The 27551-nt window shown below is 40.2% G+C and overlaps 4 protein-coding genes across 15 annotated transcripts in view; 3 read left to right on the forward strand and 1 right to left on the reverse strand.

Annotated features, from left to right (window-relative positions):
- The first annotated feature begins 286 nt into the window (after positions 1-286).
- On the forward strand, positions 287-6426 carry gkap1 (G kinase anchoring protein 1). Of its 2 annotated transcripts, XR_191084.6 has the most exons (13): positions 287-592; positions 1017-1279; positions 2381-2539; positions 2686-2763; positions 3066-3201; positions 3324-3352; positions 3507-3668; positions 3890-3976; positions 4733-4796; positions 5416-5486; positions 5584-5661; positions 5814-5950; positions 6155-6426. XR_191084.6 is itself a non-coding variant. In XM_004547276.5 (12 exons), exons 2-12 carry the CDS (start codon positions 1031-1033, stop codon positions 6194-6196), a joined length of 1155 nt encoding a protein of 384 aa, XP_004547333.1. In that variant the 5' UTR covers positions 288-592; positions 1017-1030; the 3' UTR covers positions 6197-6426. The 2 variants fall into 2 exon arrangements, 1 of the variants encoding a protein (XP_004547333.1); XM_004547276.5 differs by lacking the exon at positions 5814-5950 and having other exon boundaries at positions 288-592.
- Positions 6427-7146: 720 nt separating this feature from the next.
- LOC101464112 (ubiquilin-1) lies at positions 7147-17590 on the forward strand. 2 transcript variants are annotated; one of them, XM_004547273.4, is made up of 11 exons: positions 7147-7484; positions 9982-10124; positions 11360-11454; positions 11627-11889; positions 12071-12208; positions 12306-12465; positions 12582-12703; positions 12837-12920; positions 13146-13261; positions 13355-13526; positions 14555-17590. In XM_004547273.4, the coding sequence occupies exons 1-11, from the start codon at positions 7353-7355 to the stop codon at positions 14696-14698; spliced, it is 1569 nt and encodes a 522-aa protein (XP_004547330.1). In that variant the 5' UTR covers positions 7147-7352; the 3' UTR covers positions 14699-17590. The 2 variants fall into 2 exon arrangements, with proteins under 2 accessions (XP_004547330.1, XP_023011420.1); XM_023155652.3 differs by having other exon boundaries at positions 12309-12465.
- A 551-nt stretch (positions 17591-18141) lies between these two features.
- Positions 18142-25214, reverse strand: LOC101487441 (IDNK gluconokinase). Of its 7 annotated transcripts, none has more exons than XM_076890925.1 (7): positions 24655-25214; positions 23409-23570; positions 23049-23130; positions 22587-22617; positions 22301-22387; positions 20736-20779; positions 18142-19976 (listed from the first exon to the last, which is right to left on the reverse strand). In XM_076890925.1, exons 3-7 carry the CDS (start codon positions 23084-23086, stop codon positions 19607-19609), a joined length of 570 nt encoding a protein of 189 aa, XP_076747040.1. In that variant the 5' UTR covers positions 23087-23130; positions 23409-23570; positions 24655-25214; the 3' UTR covers positions 18142-19606. The 7 variants fall into 7 exon arrangements, with proteins under 7 accessions (XP_076747040.1, XP_076747039.1, XP_076747041.1 ...); XM_076890924.1 differs by having other exon boundaries at positions 23405-23570; XM_076890926.1 differs by having other exon boundaries at positions 23389-23570.
- An 11-nt stretch (positions 25215-25225) lies between these two features.
- frmd3 (FERM domain containing 3) overlaps positions 25226-27551 on the forward strand; it is a 66527-nt gene continuing 64201 nt past the window's right edge. For 2 of the 4 annotated variants that reach the window (XM_014414423.4, XM_012918073.5), the window contains exon 1: positions 25226-25594. In XM_014414423.4, the coding sequence (XP_014269909.2) occupies positions 25490-25594 (105 nt within the window). In that variant the 5' untranslated portion in view covers positions 25226-25489. The remainder of the gene's footprint in view (positions 25595-27551) is intronic. The other 2 variants (XM_014414425.4, XM_023155647.3) reach the window with 1 other exon arrangement.

A 27551-nucleotide genomic window follows, 5' to 3' on the forward strand; every position in this document is an offset into this window, starting at 1 on the left:
TTTTAACATGCAATAAAACCAACATACTTGACAATGAAATTTATAAATTAAAAGCATTAGAATTAAGGGGCAATTACTTTTGCAGGTAGGTTTGGATAGTTCTTTTCTTAATAAATGAAATCAACCTTTAAATTTACATTTTATATTTACTTGGGTTATCTTTGTCTTATATTTCAATTTGTTTTACGCCAATGCGTATTTCCGTTCGGTTGTCATGGTGATATGATAGTTGTTGTAATATGACGAACACGGTAGGTCGTGATTGGACATCCGACAACTAAGGTGTAACCATGACAACAGGCTAAACTAGCTAGTTATTGTGCGATAATCGCTTAGTATTGTGCAGTTGGCCTTAAAAAGCGATTCGGTCAACAAACTGCGCACATGCTGCACACAATAACCGATATATCTGCACATATCGTAAACACTTCTTTTTCTGCATCCGCATCGCAGAGGATAAGGGAATCCCAGCCTTTTTCCTTTTTGACACCGCCGGGCTTCTGTACTCTTTTGAGACAATCGCTGGTAGCAAACCAACCCTAACCCTCAGCCCCTTTGCGAACAGGTGAAAGTATCCTCAGACAGTTTTCATGTGAGTAATCCTTCTTTAACACAAGTCAGTGAGCGCATTGAAAAAAGGAGATCAACGTGAGTCCACGCGTGTGCTTTTAACTGACATGGAGCGGCACTTTTGCACTTGTTTAGGAGCTAACAACACTGGCTAAGCCTTAGCTGTTACGCTGCTGCTATGCGATGCTAATCTAGCTGTGTCCACTAACTGTTTGTAACGGAGCTCTTTAAATGGTTTACATTTATCTGTAATACTGTCTGTTGTCATAAGATCACAGTGCTGACTCCGTGTGTAGCTTTGTATGGAGGTGTTGGCTGAAATACTGTGGTACTAAAAAAAACCCAACAACAAACAGGTTGTGAATATGCGCTAACTCGTCATTTTATGATCTGCTCTAAGTTATTCTGAATAAACTGTTGTACATTTATCTGCTTTCATCGTTCAGTTTGCCTTCTCACGATGGCATCGTCTGCAATGATCACAGTCCCCACCACAGCATCCCGCTTTGCCCTGCTACAGATAGATTCAGATTCGGATTCGGACACCTCCGAGTCGGGGAAGGCTACCACCAAAACTGGACGGGACTCCTCTGGGAAGCCCCGACAAGGAAAAGCAGGTGCAGCCGGAGGGAAAGCTGCTCAGGGCAATGACAAGAAGAAAGACAAGAAGAAGAAGAAGAAAGAGCAGCAGCAGAGTGAGGCAAATGAGGTGAATGAGTGAGATGAACAGCCTGCAGCTCTCTGCCTCTTACATATGTGTTATTTTGCAGTGACATGAAGAAAGATCAGGCTCTTCAGTCGTTTCACTTCTCCTGAAGCGAAACTGCAGAGGGCAGGGAGAGGTAAACAGGTTGTGGTTTGCTTTTGGTGTGCTTGCTACTAATGAAGTGAAACAAATGCTGTTCAGATGATAAGTGTGTAAGTTGTATTTCGTTGAGGTCATTAAAATTTTATATTGTAAAGTGCAATATTACAGAGAAAACCTCAAGATTCAGACAAACCCCTATGATTTTTAACATCATTTGGTGATGGTTGTGAAACTAGTCTCTGGTTATCAGCGCTGAACTTATCTAAAGCTATTACATTGCAGAAGCCTACATACCAAGTCCTCATAAATGAGCATGCAGGTATGCTTTCTGCCTTCTTGGTGATACTGATATCTGGCCAGATTTTTATTCAAAGCTGCCAGTGTGATAGCTTTCATCTTTAATAAATCAAATAACATAGGAGTAGACAGCATCCAGTGGATTTTGCAGGCTAAATTCTTATATGGAATTGGTCCAATCCCAGGAAAAAATACTAAATAATAAAAAATTGGTTTCAGCACAGTTAATCAGTTCAAAGTGCAAGTTTTCTGGTTTTTTGTTCTTGCATCTGACTGTAGTTAGACAGAAATTAGACTTACATAAGCAGGGAGTTAAAACATGATCTTGCCTCAGAATCTGTAATGTGAAGATTTGAAGACTGTCTCCTTGGACTCTGTAAATATTAAAAAATATATATATATTTTATTGACCGGTTCGTTAAAAAACAAAATGGGGAAAATGAAAATGTTCAGCTCTGAGAATAACAATGTTGCAGCACAATTAAAAGGAATGTGTTCAGGCCCAACACCCACTTAAACACATTAACAAATCCTCCTCCACTCCACAGACACAAACCACAGGCAGCATACATCCTGAGAAAACAGACCGTTTTTTGTTGTTGCTGCGCGCACATAGACAAGTTGATGGTTTCTACAGCTAACAATAGAATTTGTGTTTATGTCAATAATGATGACATCAGGTTGTTTTATCTTTCTCTCTATTAGTTGCGTAATCTGGCCTTCAAAAAGATTCCTCAGAAATCTTCTGCCCCTTCTCCCTGTATGACGCTGTCAGGAATAGCCGGTGAACTTCTCAATCCTACGTCGGTGGACCAGGATACACCGTCGGAGGGTTGGCAGCAGTGGAAGCAGAGAGACGAGCAGGTTTAGAAATGACAGCTACTCACATTACAGATGAGTGAGATAGTAAAACTTGTATGACTGTCCCTCATAGAGCAGCACAGGCCACACCTGACCTTACACACAGCACGAAAAGTCCCTAAAATTCAATGTTCTTCCTTTTCTTTTAGATAACCACAGAACTATATGAGGCAGACTTGGAAAAAGCCTTGATTTTAAGTAAACTGGAGTATGAACAACAGAAGCAGGTACGCTGCAGAAAAACACTAATATTCTCATTTTGAAAGCCACATTTGGGGGCACAGATGTCAGAGCTGTATGTTCACTTTTACGTAAGTCGCACATCGCTCTGACACACCTGTGACATGTTCACTTAAATTATAAGTCAGCGTATTACCTTATTCCTTCTTCATGTTGGTGATTAAAGGATCTTGTTTTAAATGACTCTGCCTGAGTTTCTGTGGGTTAAAAACAAAACAGAATTTATTTCTGGTATGCAAAGCAAGAACTTGAGCTAACTGAAGTCAAAGCATCTGCTTTCATTCATCAGAGCAACACAAACACGTCCTCGCCAAAGTCACGGTCAGGAAAAGAAGGTGGAGGCAAGAAGGACAAAAAGAAGAATCAGCAGGCAAAAGACAAAAAGACAGTTTCTCTGCAAGACTTCCAGGCTGAAAGCAGTGCAGGTGAGACCAGCTTACAGATTACTTTAAAGTCTTATATATGGACCTCATATATATGATTTACTACATTGCATATATTGTTATTTTCTTGTAACTAGTTATTGCATTGTGTTTTCTCTTTGCAGAAAATTTAAGTAGAAAACAAGAGAAAGAGGTGAGCCGGTTCCACTCTGTTTACTTTATATTTTATAGATTGCACAGAAATGTGAATGAACAAGTGAGGGACGAATTAAAGATAAAATTAATTTTTTAATATTTTGTTTGTAACTTAAAAAAATGTGTAAAACATCAACCAAATTACCTTCCAGGACTCCAGAACGGCTAATTTAGCACTGGGAGTCGGGCAGGACGAACGTTTTTTTAATAAGTTGGAAGATGATGTCAGTCGGATAATCCAACGGGAGAAAAGACGCGAGCAGTATACGAACAGCCAGGGACAAGAAGTCAGCACGTCAACAGAACACGAACCAGTGAGTGGACACAAGTACCACAAAATACTCGCGTAGCTCTCTCATTAACTCGGGTATGAAAGTGAACAAAGTTAGCTTTTCCTTTGAGTTTTGGTTAGTGATTAACTGCCTCAAGGTACATCTGAAAAGCTGTTTGTGAAACTGCATACATGCACCATTACCAAAGTGAAGTTTCTTTTTCTTTACTTGCTGATTTTATTTCATGTTTTTCTTCCTGTTAGGACCCCAGAGCGGAGCAGCTGAAGTATGAGCTGGAGAAGAAAGATCAGGAAATTGATAAGCTGAAAAAAAACATTTCACAGTGGGAGGTCAGCACCCATAAACAGTTATCTGATCTAATCATCTTTCAGTTTCAGAAGGACAGTGATTTTCTTTGTCTTTTCCTGTATGATGAGTCACAAAAAGGAAATTTGATTTTCACAGCTGTAGAAACGGTGAAGTTAATCAGAAAAATCTCTGCCATGTTTAAAGCCAAACAGGTTGGGTTTAGTGTTGGTTTGTCATCATCATTAAGATGTTCTTACTCAACTCACGTAGGCTGTGGGCTGCTATGGCACTGTTAGTTAGTGTGGACTTCTTCTGTAAAAAAAAAAAAGTCTACATATTTAATTTTCAACTGCATATTTTTATCACTGGACTCTACTAGAGTAGCTTTGGATGATTCATAATTCAAAAATACAATTTTTCTCATTCTTGCCTTTGTTCAGCCCTCTTTGACTGTGTGAAACAAGCAGTTTTAGTTCCTCTCCCTGCGAGCCACTTTCCGCTGATTTGCTGCCCTTTAAACAGCACAGAGCCAAAGCTGTGAGTCTGAGATAACCACGTTAGTGCATCCACTCTCAGTAACACCATATAGAGACAAGAGTTGAAAATGTCAGAACGTGAGCATGTTGATCAGTCTGAAGCTTTTGGCTTATTTCACTCGTCGTTGAAACTATATGCATGATTAATATGAGCGTTCCCCACTGTAACACTGTGACAGAAAAAAGGAAAGGTGACCACACCTGCAGCCAACACTGTTGTGTCCAGTGCTACAAAAAGAATCTTTCTTTTTGTCTCTGCAGGTAAAATACAAAGAGGTGAAAGCAAGAAATGCTCAGCTGCTGAAGATGCTGCAGCAGGGAGAGAGTGAGTTTGATAACACAGTAGATACAGTTTGGTCCAAAAGTATTTGAACAATGACACTTTTTTGTTGTTGTTGTAATTTTTTCTTCTGTACAACAAGACAACACTTCTGGATTTTAAATCAAACAATCGAGATGTGGGTGAGGTGCAGACTTCTGCATTAAATGATTCTGAATTATCGATATATTTATGCACAGTCCTCCATTTTCAGTGGTTCAAAAGTAATGGCAGAATTGACTGACTAGCATTTTCATAGACGGCTAAGGCCGTCTTATTTCATGACAAATGAAGTAGATGAAAGCTGCTGTTCTAAGTGAACTTGCATTTCTTAACTTTTCCCTCCAACTCCTAATAAGAGATCCAAAGAGAAGTCATTGTAAGTAAGAGTGACCTGCAAACAAAGGTAGGATTGACTGAATATAGAGGAATATGTATGTTGTTGTCTGCAATTGCTAAACAACGAATGTAATGTGTTTGCCTGCGATTGAGTCACATCTCAATTGTCTTGATTTAAAACCCACTGTGGGGGAGAATCATTGTCCAAAAAGTGGTTGTTTTGACTATCCTTTCCTTTCCTGATGAAGATCTCGTGTGTGATGTTTCTGTTCTCTCTCTTTTTCAGTGAAAGACAAAGCAGAAATTCTTCTACAGGTAGAGGAGCTACTGCATATTAAAGAAGAGCTGTCTTCACAGGTCTGTAACTGTGTGTGTGTGTGTGTGTGTGTGTGTGTGTGTGTGAGTGTTGGGGGGGATTCTAAATTTGTAAATCTGTGTTTTTCATTTTAATTAGGTAACATTATTGCACGCTGCCCTCGAACAAGAGAGATCTAAAGTAAAAGGACTGCAGTCAGAACAACCAAAGCACCAGGTGAGAGTACAAATACTCTTCTGTGTGGTATCTTCATTGTAGGAGAGAAGAACTGGTGTTAAAGTGTTGTCTCCATCTTCATTTACGCTGAACTGACTGCATACTAGTTTATGATCATGCATGCACCTCATTGCTTTCGTGGATTTCTGTAGAAACTGTGGAAACCTAACAGAAAAACTTCAGCCTGTAAGGCAGGTAAAGTCAGAAAGTGTCAGCGTAAGTAAGCCAAAGGACAGAAACATAAAGAGTTTACTCGGCCCAGTCAGGGGAGCAGTGAGCTTAGATTCAGGTCAGAGCATTTGAACACTTTTTCTTTATTTTTAAGTCAATATGGTTTCTTTTTTTTTCTTTTTTCCCCAGTTGATAAAGACTGTGTTTGCCTCATTTATGTTCTGTTTCTACATCCATCTTTTGACTTGAATTAATAAAAGCACACAAACAGATCTGATATCCATAAATAATTGTGTCCTTTCTGCAATTTTCTGTTTCACAGGGAAACAAGAAAGGGAAGAAGGGCTCAGAGGCAGATCTATGAAGGTTTCAGAAGGAAAATGCCTGAAAACAAAATGAAATAAACAAATGAAGAAACCCCTGAAGAATATTCCCACTATTGATCAAAATCAGGGTTTTTTTTTTTGTTGTTGTTGTTGTTGTTAAATCTTAGACTCCTGGTCAGTCTGTTTTGCATGCCCTCCCTAAACACACACACACACACACACACACACACACACACACACACACACACACACACACACACACACACACTAACAGAAAAAGCTAGATTTGGCACGATATGTTACACAATTAAATAAGATTTACAAGAGGCTTTCTGAAATAGCGACAAACGTTCTAAGCTTGTGTTAAAGTAGCTGCTTGGCACATCGTGCTGCCCTCTTCAGGCCTCAGAGTGCCTCTGGATCTCCTGTACTGTTGAAGGCTCTGTGCCTGATCTTTAAAGGTTTTATTGCCAAAATGACAGGTGTGTAATGCAAAGTTGTTTTGTTTCTTTATTTTCCCACTGTTAAGTAAATAAATTACTTTTTCAGTGAAAATGTGGTTTTACTTTTTGTGTGTGAAAGCATCGAAGAGCCTAAGAGGAATTTTTAAAAAAAGTGTAAAAGTGCCTCAAACAAGCCAAAAAAAAAATTGTATTTGAGTCATTAGATGTTAACATGAGCCAGATGAAAATAAGATACTTTAAATCTGCTTGGGTCAAATCTCAAAAGGAAGAAGGATTTAAAAATTTTTTAGACTATTGTCATCAATTACCACTTATCACATGTGCGTCACCTTTGGAGGCTGTTAAAATTATAATGATTCATTATTGTTGCTGGAATGAGAGTTTAAAAGTGAACTGAGAGCATCTAGGATTTGAACTGCTGTCTGATTTTTATGGTGCACTATATCTTTAAGTTAAGTCTGGTTACATAACTGGCTTATTATTAAGTATTTTATTTTTGTTAGTCGAAGTGCACTCAAAAACTGTTATAACAGGCAGCAGGGGCATCAGATCTGTGCATAGTAGCAGCTAGGTGTGGGCTTTGCGTGTCCACCTCAGTGACCGGTGTGGCCTCAGCTGGCACACATCCGCACAACTTATTGCCGAGTCATCGGGACAGACACGCAGCCCGCGTCGGGACGGTGTGCTCCTGCTCTGCACCGTGTTTAAAGGCCCGCGGGCCGGACAAGTGATGTCGGCAGCAGTGAAAGACGAAACTACAACACCGAGACACCGCCGCAGGGCTGAAAGGATCCACGTTACCGTCACAAGTGTCACGGAGAGCAGAGACTTCATCGTTAGAGGAGACTGCACCGTCAGACAGGTCAGGGAAGCACAATCAGCCAGCTGGCCTCAGAGCCTTGTAATAACAGGCTGACAACGTCACTGAGACTTTTATTTTCATGCCATAATAGACTGAAATTAATGTTTTTGTTAATTTACGTGGCTAAAGAACTAAGGGGGCGGATCACTAAAGGTACTAATGTGGTATATAAATTGGAATTGGACTCATGTGCAGCCCAGAGTGCTAATACAGATTTATTATGTGAAAAGTGACTCTGCACGTTTGAAGATTGTTTTGAATGGAATAACTGTGTGAAAAAAGGCAAAAAAGGAGTATTTTTTAAAGTATTTAGCACGAAGTTGAGTACTAGCTAAAGAGTGGCCCTGAATCCAGTAACAAAATATAATTCAAAGGCCACTTCATTAGTTACATCTGGACGCCCTTTAAGTTTGTGGTATAGATTCAACAAGGTGCTGGAAGCAGTTATCAGCATCTTCACATGACATGAGAGCATCACACAGTTGTTGGTGTACATCACAGGGGGTGGCTGTAGCTCAGGAGCTAGAGCACGCCATCTACTAATCAGAAGGTCGGTTCAGTCCCTTTATATCTGCGTGCTAAATATCCTGGAGATACTAACCCCAAGTTGGTTTCTGATGCATCTATCAGAGTGTAAATGTGCGTGCGTATGTTTGATAGAAACCAATGAAGTACAGTGCTGCTGTATGAATGGACGAATGAGGCATGTTGTACACAGGAACCAGTCCATTTATCATTTACATCCATGTTTGACATCCCAAAGGTGCTCCACTAGATTGAGGTCTGGTGACTGTGGAAGTCATTTGAGTACAGTGAACTCATTGTCATGTTCAGGACACCAGTGTAAGAGGATTTGAGTTTTGTGGCATGGCTCCTTATTGTGCTGTAAACAGCCATCAGAAGATGGATAAAGGGTCGCCTTGGGTCACAGTGACCACCAACTGTACTCCGGTAGGCTGTGGTGTTTACGTGAAGCTTAGTTGTACTAAGGTACCCAAAGTGTGCCAGTGAAATATCCTCCAAACCATTACTACACCACCACTGGCGAAACCTCTGATACAAGACAGGATGAATCAATAATTTCCTGTTCTTTACCCCAAATTCTGACTGTGTACCATTTGAATTTCACAGCAGAAACTGAGACTCTTCAGACCAGGCAATGTTTTCCCAATCTCATACTGTCCAGTTTTGCTGAATCATACTTTTAGTTTCCTATTCTTAACTGACAGGACTGAAACCTGCTGTGGTCTCCTGCTGCTGTAGCCCATCTTGTTCAAAGTGTGACGTGTTGTGTGTTCAGAGACGCTCTTCTGCATGCATGGTTGTAAAGAGGGGTTATTTGAGTTGTTGCGTTCCTTTCAGCTTGAAGAAGTCTGGCCATGCTCCTCTGACGTCTGACATCAAAAAGACATTGTCACCCAGATAATGACCACTCCTTGGATATTTTCTCTTTTTCAGATCATTCTCTGTAAACCCTAGAGACAATTATGTGCTAAAATCATAGGAAATCAGCAGTTTGTAAAGTGCTCAGATCACCATGTCTTTCTCAAACAACCATCGCCAGATCACCTTTCTTTCCTATTCTGATGCTCTCAACATCAGCAGCATGTTTGAACTTCAGCAGGTCATTTTAATCATGTTTTCTACTCTAAATGTTTGACTGGCTGATTAGATATTTGTGTTTAACTAGCAGCTGAATAGTTGTACCTAATGAAGTGGCCACTGATTGTATGTTATTATATGTATATGGGTGTATTCAGTGGGTTTACTGTTGTCACACAATTCAAAATCATATATTGGATTGTAGTTACTGGTTTGTTAATGTGTATATCACTTAAATCTTTCCGCCGGAGATGATTATATTACATGTACGCTTTATTTATAGTCAAACCGCATAATGTACCATCTATGGAATGCCAGGGCTGCCAAAATGAGTTAATTAAATACGCCATTAAATAATTTATTAAATGTGTCAATAATAAATTAAATACATATTTATGACATATTTAATTAATTAATTATTGACACATTGAATTAATTATTTAATGGTGTATTTAATTAATTAATTCTGGCAGTCCTGGCATTCCATAACTATGTAGATTCCTATTTTAAAATCTTCAAAATAATAATTCACTGAATTCCTAAAATAAATGGTGTGAAGTGCAGAGTACAGTATTTGCTTCCAAAAGATAGTAAATTTAAATAGAAAACACCATAACATGAATAAAGTAGAAGTACACTGGAACTGTACTTAAGTAAAGTCTTGAATAGTCATACTCTGCTACATTGAATTACTGTTTCTTTCACTGCCCTCATCTAACGGTTTTGGTGGAGAGACCCCAGGATGGAAGTTATATTGGCTGGTGCCACCCAAGGCCCCTGTCTGGATATGCCCCTGGTGTCTTTGCTGCTGATCTTTGAGCTGGTACAATGGGGGTTATCACCATTAAATACACCATTAAATAACAATGGGGGTTGTGTGTTTCTGTGTGTGCAGTTTAAATGGGGTCTGTCAGAGCACCTGGGAGCCTCAGCAGAGGAGCTGGTTCTGATCCACTCCAGTCGAGTCCTCAAAGACTCTGAACCCTTGAGTCACTTTAAAGGACTAAATGGGTCGGTACGCCTCAGCATGATCCAAAGGTATGAACAACCTGCTCTGTTTATGGCATGGGTTCATGCCGTCGCTAGTAATAAACCAACATTTGGTATTAATAAAGATAAAGAAAATAAAGATATAGGTCCAGATTTACTAAAAGGGGCAAAATTGTATGTGAGTCCAATCACCCAAATAGTGCTCATAGGCGTGGTGAGTTTATTGGGAATTTACAAAAAATTGTGCTGTTTTCTAAACACAGTGTAGTCAGTTCATTTCAATATCAAGAAAAAAAAATAAGACAGATTTTACTTTCTTTTTTAAATTACATGTCACATATGTCAGTAAATCATTGTGTGCGCTTGTGTTAAATATTGTTCCTCCTGTGTTTTGCGCCTTACTTATGCAACAGAGTCAGCTGCAAAGAACTTTAGTGACCTCTTAAGAAAATATTGCAGACAAATCTGGCACTAATAAAAGGCAACTGCACATTCATTAGCTGTAGCTATATTTATTATTTGCTTTTAAATCATAGTAAATATTAAAAACACTGCCTTACATTGGATACCACATGTACCACATTGGGACTACACAGCATTTTTATTCTTTGCTGTTTATTGTGCATATTCAGAGAATATTCCACATTTTTATTGGCTCTAGTTTTCAAAGTGCAACAATACAGAACTTTCACTTTTCTATTTGGCTTTTATAAAATGTCTGTGCAGAGAGCAGGGAATATAGAAATAATACATAATATAAATATATAAAAATATATAGCCTCATGAAAAACTACATTAAAACCCAGTAAAATAAAATATTAAAATAGAGCAAATAAAATATTAAATTTATCAGAATTTAATGAGTGTCTTCCCAAAGCAAATCAAATAAATCTATGAAAAAGCCAAGAAAACTACTTATTACTTGGAAGCTTGTGGAAGGTGAGATTTTAGAGTACAGGGAGAACATTACATATAAGTCACATTTTAGGTCGTATATATAAAGCACTGGTAGTGTCTCCCACTTTGTCCCACATCAACGTACATTTTGCTCCACATTTAATTTGATAGAATCTGATCACCCCACTATCACATGAAGTATTAAACAAAATATTATGTCTGAAAAGATTCTCAGTCAGAGATCTGCACACTCTGCTCTTTAAAATTAAAATTGTAGAAGTAATTTTAAGTAATAAGTAACTTCTGCCTTCAGGTTCCTTTGATATACAGTCTATTTATACCAAACTTATGTAAAAAAAGAAAAAACAACTGGGTATCTGTCTTAGGCCTCAGCATTCATCTGCTCCACCTCCCACTGACCCAGACCTCCACCCTGAACCGGATAACATCACACCTTCCCCTACTTCTCCTCTCTGCCTGGGTAAGATGTGCAGAACACGGGAACTCTTCTCGCCTTTAACTATTTTCATAAATCTAGTTTGTGGTTCTCATTTCTCCAGACTTCTTTGTTTGAGCTTCAGCTGCTGCTCTGTACTCAGCTCCTCAGTGAACTTATAATCTGTCATTCTGTTGATTCCACCTTGTTTCTGTAGTAGAAGGTCTGGACAGCCTTGTCCTTGAAGACAGCGGGACTAGCTTCTTCCCGGAGCTCCAGTGCCAGATGGAGAACAGATTGCTGGCTGACCCAGAAATGATGCACCGTCTCCTGGGCAGCCCCTTTGTGCAGAGCACCCTCTCCACCTCTAGCCCTCAACTTATCAGAAAGCTCATTCTGTCTAATCCCCAAATTCAGCAGCTCCTGCAAACAAACCCAGAAGTGGAAGATATGCTTAACGACAAAGATGTCATAACACAGGTGGGTATAGTGGATGTCAGAGCATTGTAACATCTGTACTAACATTAGAGTAGACACTTGCAAAAATGTTGTTATTTTAACCTTTCTAATTTCACTGCAGTATGAGTACAGTTGCTTCCTCCTTGCCTGATTTCTCCCTCCGATATTTTGAGTATGTTTTTGCACTTATCTCTCTTTCCAGTTGCTGGAGCTCATCAAGAACCCTGACATGATAGAAGAAATGATGAACAATGAGGACAAAGCTTTAGAAAATTTGCAGTCAGAGCAGGAAAATCCTGAAGTCATTACTGACAATTCTGACCCAGAAGCAAAATTACAGGTGTGACTTTGAAAATGATGATTATTATAGGTCAGGTTAAACTTATCTTGTATGCTTAACCTGTTTTCTTTTGAATATCTGCTTTGCCTTTTACCAGAAGGTAGGAGCATCTGCATCGGTGACTACATCACCCGGAAATCACCACATACTGGAGGGTGAATCCAATCAGACGTTCTCTGGTCACTCGACAGATCCTCTCAGTGAACTGACTGCCACATCCAGAGCTAGGTCAAACTCTCAAAGCAGCATCACAGCAGGCATGAGCTTTATGCTTGAGGCATTCTTAGGTTATATGTTTTTAAATGTGTTAAATATTTTAAAGATATCATTGAACTGCTTTTTAAAATATTCTATTAATGGCTTCCTGCTTCAGGCATGCAGTCACTGCTAGAAGAGATCACTGCCAGTCCAGGTCTATTGGAGAGCCTGCTGTCTGGGCCATACGTCAGCAGTCTTTTAAACTGCCTTAGCCAGAACCCTGACCTGGCTGCACAGGTGATGCATGGACACTTTAATTCTTAAATGTGCAGTATTTTCACTAGGCAACTGCAGGACAACATTTCCTTCTTCCTAAACAGCAGAGATATCTTATATAGTTCATCCTGCTTTCATTTTTGCATTGTTGCAGATGCTTCTGAGCCACCCTTTGTTGGCTGGAAATCCTCAGCTGCAGCAGCAAATGAGAAAGGAGATCCCTGTCTTTCTGCAGCAGGTCTGCTTATTCCTCTAACTGTTAACCTGCTGTCTTTCAGCTGGATTAGATGTCTGCAATACATTAGGAACACTAATAATTTTCTTGTTCCTGGACAGATGCCATGGTTTTTCATAAAATCCATGTAGATATGATCATCTTTAGCAATGCAGGAAAACGATTCTACTCTGACTCCGTTGCTCAGTGGATATGATTAATAACTTTGCCATTATCAATAATGTGCAGATGCAGGCTCCAGAGCTGCTCTCGGCCATGTTGAACCCCAGAGCCATGGAGGCTCTGTTGCAGATCCAACAGGGCTTGCATACTCTGGCTGCAGAGGCTCCAGCTCTCATACCTGCGTGAGTAAAAACAACCTAAGGAGATCTATTGTGGTGGAAGAACTGTGTTTCAAAGACAGAGAAACCTTATCGCCAGTCTTGCCCGTCATGCAGGAATGCTCTCGGAAACACTGGAACAGGTATCGGTGCCACTTCTGAGCATCCATCTGACTCCATTCCGAACAGCCAATCAGGAAGCGGCCAACAGGCTGCTTCAGCGACAGAGCAGCAGCAGCAGCAGTTTGTACAGCAGATGCTACAGGCCCTGGCTAACACTAATAACGAGGTACTACCTTATAAACTTTTTGTCTGTCTCCAACGTTGAGTCTCAATTTAAAATATCAGTAGTAAATAGCATTTTGACAGTAAATGAGAATTTCCCTTAGGCAGGCAAATGATACACGCCTTTGATATTTAGTGATTCAGTACTTTTAAAAAACTACGCAGTATAAAGAGTGACTGACTGCTTGATATCAGCTTGCATTAACAGCTGCTGGTATGAATGTGGATAAATTAGAGTACCACACTACATCTCATGGAGCCAAATGATGTCTAATTTGTTCAGTGGTTTAAACTATTATACATTTTAACCTACTGAAGCAGGTCCAGCTGGGCCTCAGTGACTCAAATTCTAGTTAATCGTTAAAGTTTCAGAGTCAGTGCTTCTACTTGTGGATCCAACATTTACTTAGTGGGTTACAGCCCCGGTAGAGTCGCTGTTTTCTGGTGGGAAGGAAGGTGGCATTAGTCTTTCCCTTTCTTAGATACTGACGCTTTTTTCCTGCAGAACCACTAAACTCGGCTGAGTGCTGCCAGCATTCAGCTCTGGTGGTTATTGCCACAGAGCTTTTTACTGCTTACTCCAGTGTGTGAGGGAGTGTGGTTCTGACAAACTTATTGACTTATTTCTCTTTTTTGCTTTCGATTTTATTGCAGTGCTCCTTTTTTATCCCCCGCAGCAGCGACTTGGGCATCTCTTTGAGTTCAATTATTCATAAAAACTTTTTTTCATGCCGCCTCCTCTCCTTTTCCTCCCCAAAACATTTACCTTTGTTTCCCACATCGCCTGGACTTTCTTCTGATTCATATCCAGATGTTTTTGCACCTGAAGGGAGACTCATACCCAAATACCCAGAAACAAAACTGGGTGTCTGGGTTAACAAAATCACTAAATCTGGGAAGGTTTATTAATCTTTTCCAATTTGTTTAAAAGGATTCACAATTAAATCGCTAATTATGATCTCATTTTGAATTCTTTCACACATTATTTTAATAAGTAAGACTTTAAATAACTCTCGTGTCATGTTGTGTCAGGTCCATCACAGAGAGAGAGAGTTCAAGGAGGAGCTGGAGCAGCTGAGCTCAATGGGCTTCAGAGACAGGAAGGCGAACCTTCAGGCCCTCATCAGCACAGGAGGAGATCTCACCACTGCTATACAACACCTGCTCAGTCTCTGACACGTATTCATCCGTGCACATATACACTGCAAAAGATAAAAACATAAGAGAATAAAAAGCCATACTTACTTGATGCACTTTCAAAAACTAACTTATATCACACACATAATGTTAAACTCTGTTTGTTGTCCTACACTTACACTTTAAACTTCAGTCAAACAAATTAAAGGTCTGAGGATGGTGAGCGCTGTATGCATCTATGATATTGAGGTATACAGGTACATGTAAAACTGACTGAGAAGTGAGACAACAGGAGGAGGATTTTTACATCCTTATTGTCCTTGAAGTGTGAGTGTGTGGGTTAATATTAGAAACAAGAGAACACAATGCCTTTCACTGTCTTATATGCACCAGTCATGGTCTGTGTAGACTCAAAATTCCCCAAAAGTTGAGACACAATGTAAAATGTAAATAACACCAGAATACAATGATTTGCAAATCTATTAAACCCATATATTAATTTTAAAAAATGAAAAAAAAAATAAGTTCATTTCATATTTGATGGTATCATCCTTCCCAAAAAAGTTGGGTCAGGGCCATGTTTACCACTGCGTAACATCCCCCTCTTCTTTAATCAGTCTGTAAAAATCTGGGAACCGAGGAAACCAGCTGCTGGACTTCTGGGAGAGGAATGTTGTGTTTCTTTGTTGTATTTTTCACAATCCTCCAAATCTTTCCAGTTGGTGAAACATCTGAAAGGCAGGCCAGTTCAGTACCCAGACTCTTCTACTGAGTCGTGCTGTTGTAATAGATACAGTCTGCATTAGCACTGTGTTGCTGAAATAGAAAAGCTGTCATCTGGATGGAGCATACGTGTCTCTAGAACCTCTACATACCTTTCAGTGTTGATGGTGAATTTTTAGATTTGCAAACTTCCAATTCCTACACACCGATGCACTCAAGTATCATCAGTCATTATTGAACTGAACGGCGATAACAAGCCAGATAGTTTTAGACAGTTTTCAGCGTCCGTATTTTCCAGAATTTCAAAATAAAGTTTTTGTCACCACAGAAAAAATTTCCACGTTGTCCATTTTAAACGAGCTTTGAGAAAATGGCATGGATCTGGATCACTGTTTACATGCGGTTTCTTTGTTGCATTTAACCTGCATGGTGAACTGCGTTCACAGACAATAATTACTGGAAGTTTTCCTGATCACATGCAGGGATTTCCAACACAGAATCATGTCTGTTTTTAATGCAGTCCAGATTTTTTAGAATTTTTTTTTTGGATAATATTATGACAAAATATTCAAAATCTTCACATTTTTTGCATTGTGGGAAAGTATCAGAATTATTCCACAAATTGTAAACTCACTTTTTTGGTGAATCACAGGCCACTTTTACTTCTGACAAACTCTGCCTCTCGAAGATGCTCTTTTTATACTCCATCACGTTACTGACCTGTTGTAGATGAACAAAATCAGGTGTAAAATGGGCATTCAATGTTTTGTTTTTTTTACTAAAATGTACTTTTCTGGTCTTCCGTTGCCCCGTCCCAACTCTTTTAAGATGTGTTGCTGCCATCAAATTCAAAATGAGCTCATATTTTTCCAGAAATAGTGTGCGTTTATGAGATTTGCGTATTATTACATTATCTACATTTTACACAACAGCCCAACTTTTTTGGAACCAGGGTTGTTATAGACTGTAGACATAAAACAATGCAAGTTTGCAGAAATATTCACATTATATTGTTATTATTATCAGAATCGGAATACTTTATTGATCCCTAGGGGAAGTTATTTAATCTCTCTGCTGCCACACTTTAAAGCTCAGGCCTCTTCATGTTGCCACCTGGACAGTCTAATGAAAGCTTTTAGCACCCTGAGACAGTCAGATGTCCTGGATGCACGCAGAAAATTTGCACTCTCATTCTCAGCCAACAGACTGAGCCAGGAGTGCAATATGTTCCGTGATGTTCCCACTCTGTCTAGCTGCTACTGCGGCTTCTGCACCACAGGCTCTAAAGACCGTAAATAATTACAAAGTTTGTCTTCGAACGTAGACTCAGTTTCAAAAGACGTTCAAAGAAAGAAGATGACTTCATGCAAAGTCCAAACCTGCTTGGAGGTCAGTGTTTATCTTGAGGTTAGACACGTACAGAAAGTGAGGTTTGCACAGCCAAGAGAAAATCACATCAGCCATGAAATACCTGATGTGATGCTCTCCCTTAAGCTTGAGCTCTATGCTGCAGTATTTTTGCACCATAAGGAGCAGGCTCATTTATCTCCTTGTGGATTTCACGAGCAAACAACAGACTGAGCAATATCCTTTAGACGACTCGTGGCTCTGTTGTAAACAGAACTATTAAATGCTGTTATTTACTTTGAATTCAATTCTGTTGTTTCTCATTTATGTAAATACGTGCTATTTGTTGCTGAATTTATGAGGCTTTGTATAAGATGCGTTTCCTCCACGCCTCTGTGTTCAAATATAATGTTCTGCAGTTGTTCTGCAGTAGGGTCAAACAGCAGCATTAGTTTAGCAGGATTTTCTGTGGCTACAAATTGTTCTTTTTGGGTAATAATGTATTAAGAATAAGTATGATTAAGTATTTAATCCACAAAATTGTAGAAATAACACTCCTCAAAGCTTTTCTTTCTAATATCTAAACTTGCACTACCCCACTAGAAACACTAGGTGGCATTTAGAGTCTTTTAGTATGGCTTGTATGAAAATCAATTTGAATCTGAGATGTAGCAAAGTAGGTCAAAGTTAACTCATTGTTATTCTCATGTTATTGCCTACAGTATTAAAATGTAAGCCAGAAATCCACATCTGCATGCTCACCTCTGCAAGATATACAAACTGGGTCAAATGTGTTATTCCACTTACTGAAACTGTACAGACCCGTGCACTGAACAACATTAAAAGATGTTCTTAAACTGAGAGCGTTCCTCTGCTTTCCATTCCTGCCTTTTGGGGGCTTACAGCTACCTGACACACGGGACACGTACTCTGTCATCAGATGGATGCGCTCTGCTTGACAACCTGCATGTGTTTGTCTGTTGCCGCCAGACTGGGGGGGGTTAATCTCCAGCAAAGTGTGTGTGCGGCTGAATGTGTGAGATATGAGAGTAGCCGGGAGGGGGGGTTTCTGGATTAGAAGCTCCAAAAATATTCGGGTTGAGGTTTGTAGATGAGTCACAACACTAGAACAGCTCCACAAGTGCAGGTGTGAGAGAGTGTGTCTGAGTGTTTGGTCTGAACCTCACAGAGGGGAGCAGTGAAGTGTTCAGGTTAAATCTCTTTAATGATTCGACTTTGTCGGTGTGAAGATTTCAATCTCAGAAGAAACTTGTTATCCTGAAAATGATAAAGAAACATTCTCAGCAGAGAAGACACTGTGCAGAGTTTTCTAGGGCTCTAAAACAAACAAAGATGCTTATGTGACCTGACTATCTTTGGGTTTGTTGAGGACAATCATCAGGACAAATAAAGAGCTTCCATGTGTTTATTCCAACTATTAAAAAGATCAGCATCACATCATTTATGATCAAACACTCGAAACGTCCAGAAGTCCAGGGTATGTGGAGAAGTAACAAAAAATGTCCAGATTGAAAAAGAAGGCAAAATTAGTAATGAAATACGTGTGTGTTTGTTTTTTTTAGTTAAAGGATTCAACTAAAGGCGATTCGTCACATGTTATCACTATGAAAAGAAGAGAAACACAGAAAAACCTAAAAGCTGGTCACTTAACAAAAAACAATTAGCACCATCTTCCACTCCACACAAATCTATCTGGCCTTAATTAAGCACTCTGGTCTTAGCAGTACAGCAGGGCGGTACCTAAGGCAGGACACACCCCCACAGGCAGAAATCACAGCAGGCTGTAAAAACCTTTTATCTTCACCATGGCATATTCTTAAAAGATACCATCCTTAAATACGCACAAACCGGTTCAGTTTCAAAGCTTACACACATACACACAATGCATTTATTAGAATGGCACCTAAATATTTAAATGTTTGCAACCAGCTAGAACTCTCGAAAATCACACATACTGTGTATTCCACTCTTCACTAAATAACTAATGAGCTCGTCAAGCCTGCCACACTCTGTGGTTTTACATCAACACTGAAACAGTGATTTATTTCTCATCCTCACTACAAACCAGACATTAATTAGCTATTCAAAAGGGACTAGAACAACAGTAAAGGCCACACACTCTGTGTTGTTCTACTTAGGCAAACTGCTGGTGCTAAAATGTCACATGACAGTGTGATTACACTGATGTTCATCATCTTAGTCTGTCATGTTGACATGTTAATCATTTCTATCACAGCTTTGTAGGTATTTAGTTTTCAAGTATCTAAAAATATTAATTTTGTCCTAATAAAGGCATTAATCATACTTTTTATTACTCCCGAGGCCTTTAAATCTATTACAAAATTTACAGAGATGTTATATTTCTGTAAAATTATATAGATTTAAGTTTATATAAAAATGGGCTCCATGTTGTATTTAACTTATTCACCTTACATGCTAAAGATGCCCACAGGGACCCCAGAAGGAGACACCACACCAGCCTCGTGGAGTCACAACTTTCCAGTCTTTGTCCAAGCCTGGGTAACTAGGAGGGGAACATCAGGAAGTGCATCTGTGACAATATAATAATCGAACATGTGGATTCATCTACTGCTCAACTGTTTTCAAGATATTCAAGGGAAAGAGGGAAAAAAAGCAAACATCTGATGTCCACTGTCAAGCTCGTGTGCCAGTCCATCGAGTAGATGCTGGATGTTTTCAAATAAGTGGAAACTGTGACTTCCTGGTTGCTGTGGAGAGCCACACAGGGAATCACCAAAGTCATTCAAATGTAATCCTGCAGGATCCTGAATATTTGCTGGAATATCAATGTTACAGCTGCTAAGGATCCCATGTGGTCTGTTGTGGTGGTCAAGGCTACGCTGGTAGCCCTGACCTGTGGTCGATTAAGTGCCTTTCAACCTCCACAGCCATATCATCGATGCCCCTCTGGATGTCCAGTGTCAACACATTCTCCTCATCAGACGGAGCCTCTAAAGTATCAAACTGGGAACGCAGCATGTCGGCTTTCATATAGTGACCCCTCCGGGCCACCATCCTCTGGTAAATGAATTCATAGTCACCACGAAGGAAAAGAAAAAAGACATCAGGAGAAGCCGGAGGGAAGATTTCTTGGTCTGTCTCCGAAGGGGAAGTGAGGGCTTTGGAGCCATGGAGGAGGATCCGTCTGTACTGGTGCTTCAGTGCAGAGCACACCAGGAGAGCATCAGAGCCTGAACTCCTCTCTCTGTGACAGGAAGACATGAACATATGTACAAAGTTGCTGAGGGCAGGAATGAATAACTACTGAAGTTCAGACTGAAAAAAATAAGCTTAAAGTAAACTTTAGTCTCAACAACTAAAGAGAAAAAGATTGACGCAAGGACGAGCGGATGGAGAAAAATAAGTGCATCTGAGTGTGGAAGAGTTAAGCAGAAGGACTCTTTGATGTTGCCGCTGACGTTTTTAGAAAAAGACGACACACTTTTTGCTTCTCCCTCACCTCTTTTCCTCACTTAATCTGTCTTTACTCCCCAAACTGTTTTTCCTGGCTCTCTGGTTTTCATCTCAAGTTTCACGACCATCGTTGACATTTTTTCTCTCTCGACAATTTCATGCCTGCACATTCTCACCTCGCTCCTCTGCTCTTCATCTCTACCTCTAAACCCATCATCTTCTCCTTTATGTCATAAAAAATACCTGTTTTCATGAAACGTGTGTGTGTGCAGTTGGCTTACAGCAGATATTAGGGTAAATTGCCACAAAACACTGGCGGCCATCAGTTTTACCCCCTCAGTCACAAGATTTTTAGAAAACTTGACCTCTGACCTTGACTGTGAGGTCGAGGTCAAAATCCTGCCGCCTCGCCCTCCTTTTTGTAACCTTTGATGTGATGACAACACCCCCCACATCAACCTTTAAAAGGCTGATGGTTTAAAAAAAAGCCAATGTTGTGTCCTTTGAAATGATAGAACTTATGTATTTGTAGAGATTGGTTAGCGCTCACCTCTGAATGACTTCGTGTAGTTTGAGAAGCCACGGCAATCTGTCCTGCAGAGACAAAGAAATGCAAACACTAAACACAAAAACTGATTTTTGTTGTGCACAGCTTAGTTTAAGATTGTGTATTTAACTCCTTTAAATAGTTTTCCAGCTGGTGTGTATATATATATATATATATGGCTAAAAGAAAAGTCACCACATGGATTTAACTACACAAATAACTAAGAGCCTTCCGCTGGGTAATTACTGCGGTGAATAACGTGTTTCGGCTGGCAACAAATGATTTAACACAAACTAACGACATGAGCAGCTCCTCATTTGTTAAAGAAACATTTTGAAAGACATTGTGGAAAAAAAGGGTCAAATTATTGACTTGTATCAAGCAAATTGTAAAATACTCGTGGCCTTAAGAAAACCACATATCAGTGACGCTAATTGGGGAAAAAAGAGCTCTGATATTCCTGGAGGCAAAACAAAAAGGTCATGTGGTCTGAGGAGTCCAGATCTACTCTGTAATGAGTGGAAAGAAAACGGTAAAGGGTAAGAAGAGAAGAGGATGAAGTGCTGCAGTCATTAACCCCACTCCCTACCACACGAGCCTGTTATGAAGTGGGGTTGCTACAGCTGGTCAGGTCTAAGGTTCAGCAACATTATGTGCCCAAAAATGAGGTCAGCTGACTACCTGAGCCTACTTAACGATCAGGTTTTTCCATTAATTAATATTTTTATCCCTATTGGCAGGGGCATATTCCAAGATGACAATACCAGGATTCATCGGGCTCAAATTATGAAAGTGACTATGGAAGCGTCAGACATCTTTTTAACTCTGTGACTGGACACCACAGGGTCCACCTTTAAAGCCCACTGAGAATCTTTGAATTATGCTGGAAAAGACTTGAAATCTTGTCTGTTTCCTTCAAAAAGACATTTGATGACCTTCCCTGTACTCTCATTTACAAGTTAGAATACTTTGGTATCCGTCAATGAAGATGTGATTTAATGACTCCACTCCTCGCACATCATTTATTCTCAAACTGCCAACTGTTGACAATTTTTAAAATATGCCAAAGGGTTGGACGGAGCACGTCCCTGGGTAATTCTCCTCGCTGTTCAAAGCAGACCTCTGAGTGGGAGGTTATCATCTGCCACCAAACACCGCTACCGGTGAACTGCTGCCAAATGCTGGCGGGGGCTCCTCTGCCTGTAAGCCTGTATACTCAGCTTTGGCAGGAAGCCAGACAATTGTTTGGAGGGCTCCCTTTATTTAAAAAGTCAGCATGGATGGGAAGGAGATGAGCCCTGAACAAACAGATAATAAATGACTGAACTGAATTTCAGGACTGACGGTTGTTATGAAAAGTTCAGCATCGCTCCCTGCTGCTTTCACTGTCTGCACGACTGAAGCTCCCTCCGGCTACTTGTGGATTTTGTGCATTTCTGTAAGTCAAACAGAGTTATTTAGTCCTGACAGAAGAGAGACTGAACGCCATAAATGATTGACATGTAAGTGAAGCAGACAGAATGCACACTCACACTCAGACACACACACACACACACACCTGGGCTGACCTGATCTGTAAGCGCTTCACCGCGAGACATCTTCTCGATGTTCTCCCGTGGGTGGAAGTCATCCCCTTCGTACAGGGGCCAACCCAGCTGATGGGTAAACACACATGGACAGAAGAGTATTAGGCACACAAGGAACCAAGAGGGAGGTGTGTGTGTGTGTGTGTGTGTGTGTGTGTGTGTGTGTGTGTGTGTGTGTGTGTGTGTGTGTGTGTGTGTGTGTGTGTGTGTGTGTGTGTGTGTGTGTGTGTGTGTAGGGAGGTTGTTGGTTAGAGTTGAGGCTACTTACCTTTTCAGATAGGAAGATCCCAAAGGTGCTTCTATATTTAAAATAAATAAATAAAGAGTATCAAGGACAAAACTGGTTTAGCAACATTTGAGAAATGTTGCAATAAAACAACTGTCAGCATCCTTTAATATCATAAAAATATGATATTATTATTAACTAATTTTGAAAATATTCACTTTTTTTGGACCTTCTCTTTTAGCTGTGAGAATTTTCTACTTCTTTTTTGTGCTGTTTTCACTGTCTTAAGACATTGTTTTTATGTCTTTATTTTGTGTGTTAACCACATTGAGTTTACATGTAATAAAACGTGTAATATAAATAAAATTGCCATTGTCTGTCAATATAATCTCTATTAAACAGGGTATCGTTATATACTGATGGTTATAATGGTACAGAAACAGCTCATTTACTTTTGTTTCACAAAACTTATGCATGAAATACATGAACATACTGTGTACATACTTTCCACAACCCGAGACTCCCATTATGATGTAGATCATCCTGGTTGTGGTTCTTCATGCACTATATTTAAAGCAGGCTTTTCCTGAAAAGGATTAAACAAGAAAAAGGAAATAAATATATCTGATTGTAAGATTTTAGAGCTTTAAAGTTTAAATCAATATTAATAAATTATTGTAAAAATACATCATTAGAAGTGAAAAGCACCCACTGAACATTTTACTTAAGTCAAATTAATAATGACAATCGTGAGAACTAACTGGCCATTTTATTAGGCACACGTGTTCAACTGCTTGTTTACACAAATATCTAATTAGCCAATAACACAGCAGCAACTAAGTACATCAGATGTGGTCAACCTGCCGAAGTTCAAACGGAGCATCACAAAGGGAGATGAAGGTGATTTGAATGATTTTGAATGTGGCATGCTAGTTGGTATCACGTGGGCTGGTCTGAGTTTTTCAGAAACTGCTGATCTGCTGGGATTTTCTCACACAGGCATCTCAAAGGTTTACAGAGACTGGTCTAAAAAAGAGAAAATATCTCATGAGCATCAGTTCTTTGGGATGGTACACAGTCAGAAATCTGGGTGTAAACAACATGAAATTCTTGATCTATCCTGTCTTATATCAGAGCTTTAGCTAGAGATGGAGTGGAAATGGTGTGGGGGATATTTCACTGGCACACTTTGGGCCCCTTCAAGTAAACACCACAGTCTACCAGAGAACTGTTGGTGACCACGTCCATCCCAATGACTGTTTTCTGGAGTCATTGGTCCATCCCTTTATAACCACAGTTTAACCATCTTCTGATGCATACTACAAAGCTCACAACAAGTCCTGCGTTGTAACAGCAGTACAGGCTGTTGCTGGTGGTGTAATGGTGTGGGGAATGGTTTTTTGGCACACTTTGGACCCCTTGAAACTGAATTGACCATCATTTAAACCCTTTATAACGACAGTGTTGCTATCATCTGATGGGTGCTTCCAGTAGGATGCCAAGCCACAAAGCTCAAATCATCTCACACTGGTTTCCTAAACATGACAATAAGTTCACAGTCGCCAGATCTGAATCCAGTAGAGCATCTTTGGGATCTGCACCTGATGCTATCATGTCAGTGTGGAGCAAAAACATCTGAGGAATGTTTCCAGCACTTTGTTGAATTCATGCCATGAAGAATTAAGGTAGTTTTGAAGGTGAAAGGTGGTCCAACGTGATACCTCATAAAGTGGCCGATGAGTGCATGCATGCATAAATGTTTTCTACAGCTGATGATAGTTTCCTTAAGGACTAATCTGCTGGGTTGTTTTTTTTTTTTTTTTTTTTTGCTCTGTCCAGTTAACTGGACGTTTAAACTGTAACCGATGCCGCCGTTATAATGAACGGGTGGAGCTTCCGTAGCTATAAAAAGCGATCAGTTCTTAAACGCGGAAGTCCAGCTGAAGTGCAGCCTCCCACTAAAATTCAATTCAATCTTTACTGGCAGACTTTAGCACGTTTACAGTTGCTGTTCGTTAAAGAAAAACTAGCCTCGGTTTTACGTCACGAAAAAAAAAATCAAGCCTTCCTGAAAAGCTGAAACAAACAGTAACAAAAATGTGAGACCTGCCTGCTAAACGTGACTCCGGCGCAGGAAAGAGGCGATAACATCCCGTGAACGAACGATTTGACCATGGCCTCTGGCTGTTTTGCTAAGGGACGTGATGACGCACTAAGCACGTCGCTTACGTTAACAATTAAAGGGACCGCGGTGTTGCGTTACAACGAAATTGACTCTGACGTCATTACCGATTAAATTAATTATTTAATCTCAGTTTGAGTGTCGTTACAATGAGGAAATATCAGTAACAATGCATATATATTATATGAGTTTTATTATTTATCGCTAACGCAAACATTTAAATACATATGGAAGGTAAAGATGCCGTTTTTGCAGCATCAGCAACCTCTGAAATAATACTTGTTATAATTGGTAAATAGTTATAATCAAAGGGTATCCACAGGGCAGGGCAATCTACGCTCGCCAGGTCTCCCGTGTCATTTGGACGTAATTGCAATGAGGAGCAATGAGAAGGGTCACAAGACACTTGTGAAGTGGGGTTGAGCCAGAGGGAGAGAGAGAGAGGAGGAGGAGGAGTAGAGGGAAAACCATCCTCCGTCCTGTAGATCCATCAGTGGGCAGGCTGGAGACGGATGAAAGCTCTCCTCCCATCCTTCTCTGCTGCATCCATCCGCTCTCTTATCCATCCATCTAACCATCCACCACCCCATCCACCTATTCATCTCCAAGGGCGTCTCAAGGGGTGACAAGACCCGACTGAACGGCAATGTATACGCGGACGCGTGCGTGTGCGTGAGTCATCCGTGTGCGTGAGCCTCTGCGCGCGTCTGGTCTTGTCTGTGGAACCTCCGACATGAGGGGCTGAAACAGAACCGACAGAAGGATGAAAATGCTCCGGTTTCGCAGCCCCAGCCTCCGCTCCTTGGACCAGGAGATACTCTGTACGATCCGGTTACTGGACGACTCCGAGATCTCCTGCAGCATTCAGGTAGATTAAAGCCCTGCGCGTCTCATCTACCAGTCCATCTCGTAGTCTTTGATAATTGCGAATGTCACGTGGACGCAGTGGATCAATTTTACGCAGGCATGGAGAATTAAAACTAGGGGGCTGCAACAACCTCACGCTTATTATTATTATGATTATTATGATTATTATTATTATTATGATGATGATGATGATGATGATGATGATGATGATGATTATTATTATTATGACTCGTCGTTTAATAAGAGCTTTCTCCTTAATTTCCCTTCTGCTGTAAATTACTGGAAAGGTTGCTGCCTTGCTCAGACGATTCAGGCAGTGGAGAGAAAACAGCAAGCCCAGTAGCGATCCATGCATTTGCGTTGTGGTCACCGTGGCTAGATGTGACTGCCATAGAGTGAAGTCTCATGAACTTTGATTTATAGAAGATAAAACGATGGAGCGCCATGGGCGTGGTGGTGATGATGATAGTAGTGATAACATGGACGGAAACTGTTTGAGTTATTGATTGCAATTATGAGAGGCTGTGGCTGGCTGAGTGGGAGAGAGACGGAAACACTGATGTGCTTTACTTGTGTGGTCTCATTTCTGTTTGCCACAGAGATGATAATACATACCCTCTACCAGCAGCAGCGGCAAGTGTTTTTATCAGACAGTGAAGATAGTCACTGTAAAGCACTGAGTTCGTGATGCAGGTATTTATGCTGAGCTATCTCCATTGTGTCGAAACCGAGTCTATAACTATCACTTTCAATTGCTTTTTGCAGTTTGACCTAACATGAGCTGCTGAAAAGATCTGCAACTTACTTTCAGTTTTTTTTAATTTCTGTTAAAATAAATGTACCCACATATATACCAAGAAAAAAATAATTTTCATTACTTTAAAAATGGGCTTGTGAATAATATTAACAGGAAAAGATCAACTCTGTGCTTTAATATCTTTAATGTCACATAAAGGTGTGGCATAAGTCTTTCCAAAAGCATCCTTTGCTCTGCTATGTGTCATGTGTTTGTCAGAAGTCCTCTTATTTGAAAGAAGAAGAAGAAGACATTTTTTGCTACTCTCCTAGTGTAGTTGGTCCCACGTTTGTCCAAAAAGCAAAATATCGTTGGTTTGATTCTGAAAAGAGACACAAATCCCACCGGTGTATGTCAGAAAGGGCATGTGTTGTAAAAATAAAATAAAATAAAATCTGCCATACTGTCCAGTATGTGGTGATACTGTGTCTGATCAGTAATCTTTTTTTAATCTGAAATGAAAATTTCATCTTTAAGTGAAGACATTAGCTCAGGCAGACTGATAACCGAAGCACAAAATTAAAACCACAACAAAACTGAAATCCTGTCAAATCCAAATCAATGTGCTTTGTAAAACCCGATCCTTGGATCCAATCAATGAATCCTTTAACTATCCTCACCTGAGATCTAACGCTGGGACATTTTAAGACTGCTTGAACAAAGGAAAGTATAGATTCCTCCAGTCTTCACAAACAAACTAAATCCTGTGAGGCTCCACAGCCCCTCCAGCCCTGAGCTGCAGCTGTTGCCAGAGAGATAAACATAAAATCCCGTCAGTCTTCCAGTTTATGATGCATTATTACACATAAAAATATATGAAATGCTGAACAGCAAATAAGTGCCAAGTCACAATATGACTGGATTCTATTGCACTGTGCTATGGTTTTTTTCACTTACATCTTCAGCACTGCACCAAATCCTCCACACAGCTGAAGCACCTTGTTGACAAGCCTGAGTTGTACGGGGCTGAGGGCGAAGTGAATGCTCAGAGCTCAGAGCGCCACCTCTTCTCGCCCTAAACCGCCTTCGGAGCGAGTTGTCCGCTGGTCTGCTGTTTAACCCGAAAGACTGAGAGCACTTGCTGCATGTCAGACTAGCTGTCTTGCTGGTTTCCTGCATGTACTCAATCAATGATTTAAAAAACATCTTCAGGTCCAGTGGA

Source organism: Maylandia zebra, linkage group LG12 (genome assembly GCF_041146795.1).
Source record: "Maylandia zebra isolate NMK-2024a linkage group LG12, Mzebra_GT3a, whole genome shotgun sequence".
NCBI classification, from domain to species: domain Eukaryota; kingdom Metazoa; phylum Chordata; class Actinopteri; order Cichliformes; family Cichlidae; genus Maylandia; species Maylandia zebra.

What these genes read in the sequence shown, in the direction of transcription:
- gkap1 (XM_004547276.5), top strand. Translation starts at nt 1,031, where the DNA reads ATGGCATCGTCTGCAATGATCACAGTCCCCACCACAGCATCCCGCTTT. An exon ending in CGTCAACAGAACACGAACCA is followed by an intron (nt 3,669 to 3,889) that starts GTGAGTGGACAC and finishes TCTTCCTGTTAG; the next exon opens with GACCCCAGAGCGGAGCAGCT. An exon ending in CAGAACAACCAAAGCACCAG is followed by an intron (nt 5,662 to 6,154) that starts GTGAGAGTACAA and finishes TCTGTTTCACAG; the next exon opens with GGAAACAAGAAAGGGAAGAA.
- LOC101464112 (XM_004547273.4), top strand. Translation starts at nt 7,353, where the DNA reads ATGTCGGCAGCAGTGAAAGACGAAACTACAACACCGAGACACCGCCGC. An exon ending in GCTCCAGCTCTCATACCTGC is followed by an intron (nt 13,262 to 13,354) that starts GTGAGTAAAAAC and finishes CCCGTCATGCAG; the next exon opens with GAATGCTCTCGGAAACACTG. An exon ending in TGGCTAACACTAATAACGAG is followed by an intron (nt 13,527 to 14,554) that starts GTACTACCTTAT and finishes ATGTTGTGTCAG; the next exon opens with GTCCATCACAGAGAGAGAGA.
- LOC101487441 (XM_004547269.3), bottom strand. Translation starts at nt 23,086, where the DNA reads ATGATCTACATCATAATGGGAGTCTCGGGTTGTGGAAA. An exon ending in GGAGTCTCGGGTTGTGGAAA is followed by an intron (nt 22,618 to 23,048) that starts GTATGTACACAG and finishes TTTTAAATATAG; the next exon opens with AAGCACCTTTGGGATCTTCC. An exon ending in CTACACGAAGTCATTCAGAG is followed by an intron (nt 19,977 to 20,735) that starts GTGAGCGCTAAC and finishes TTCCTGTCACAG; the next exon opens with AGAGAGGAGTTCAGGCTCTG.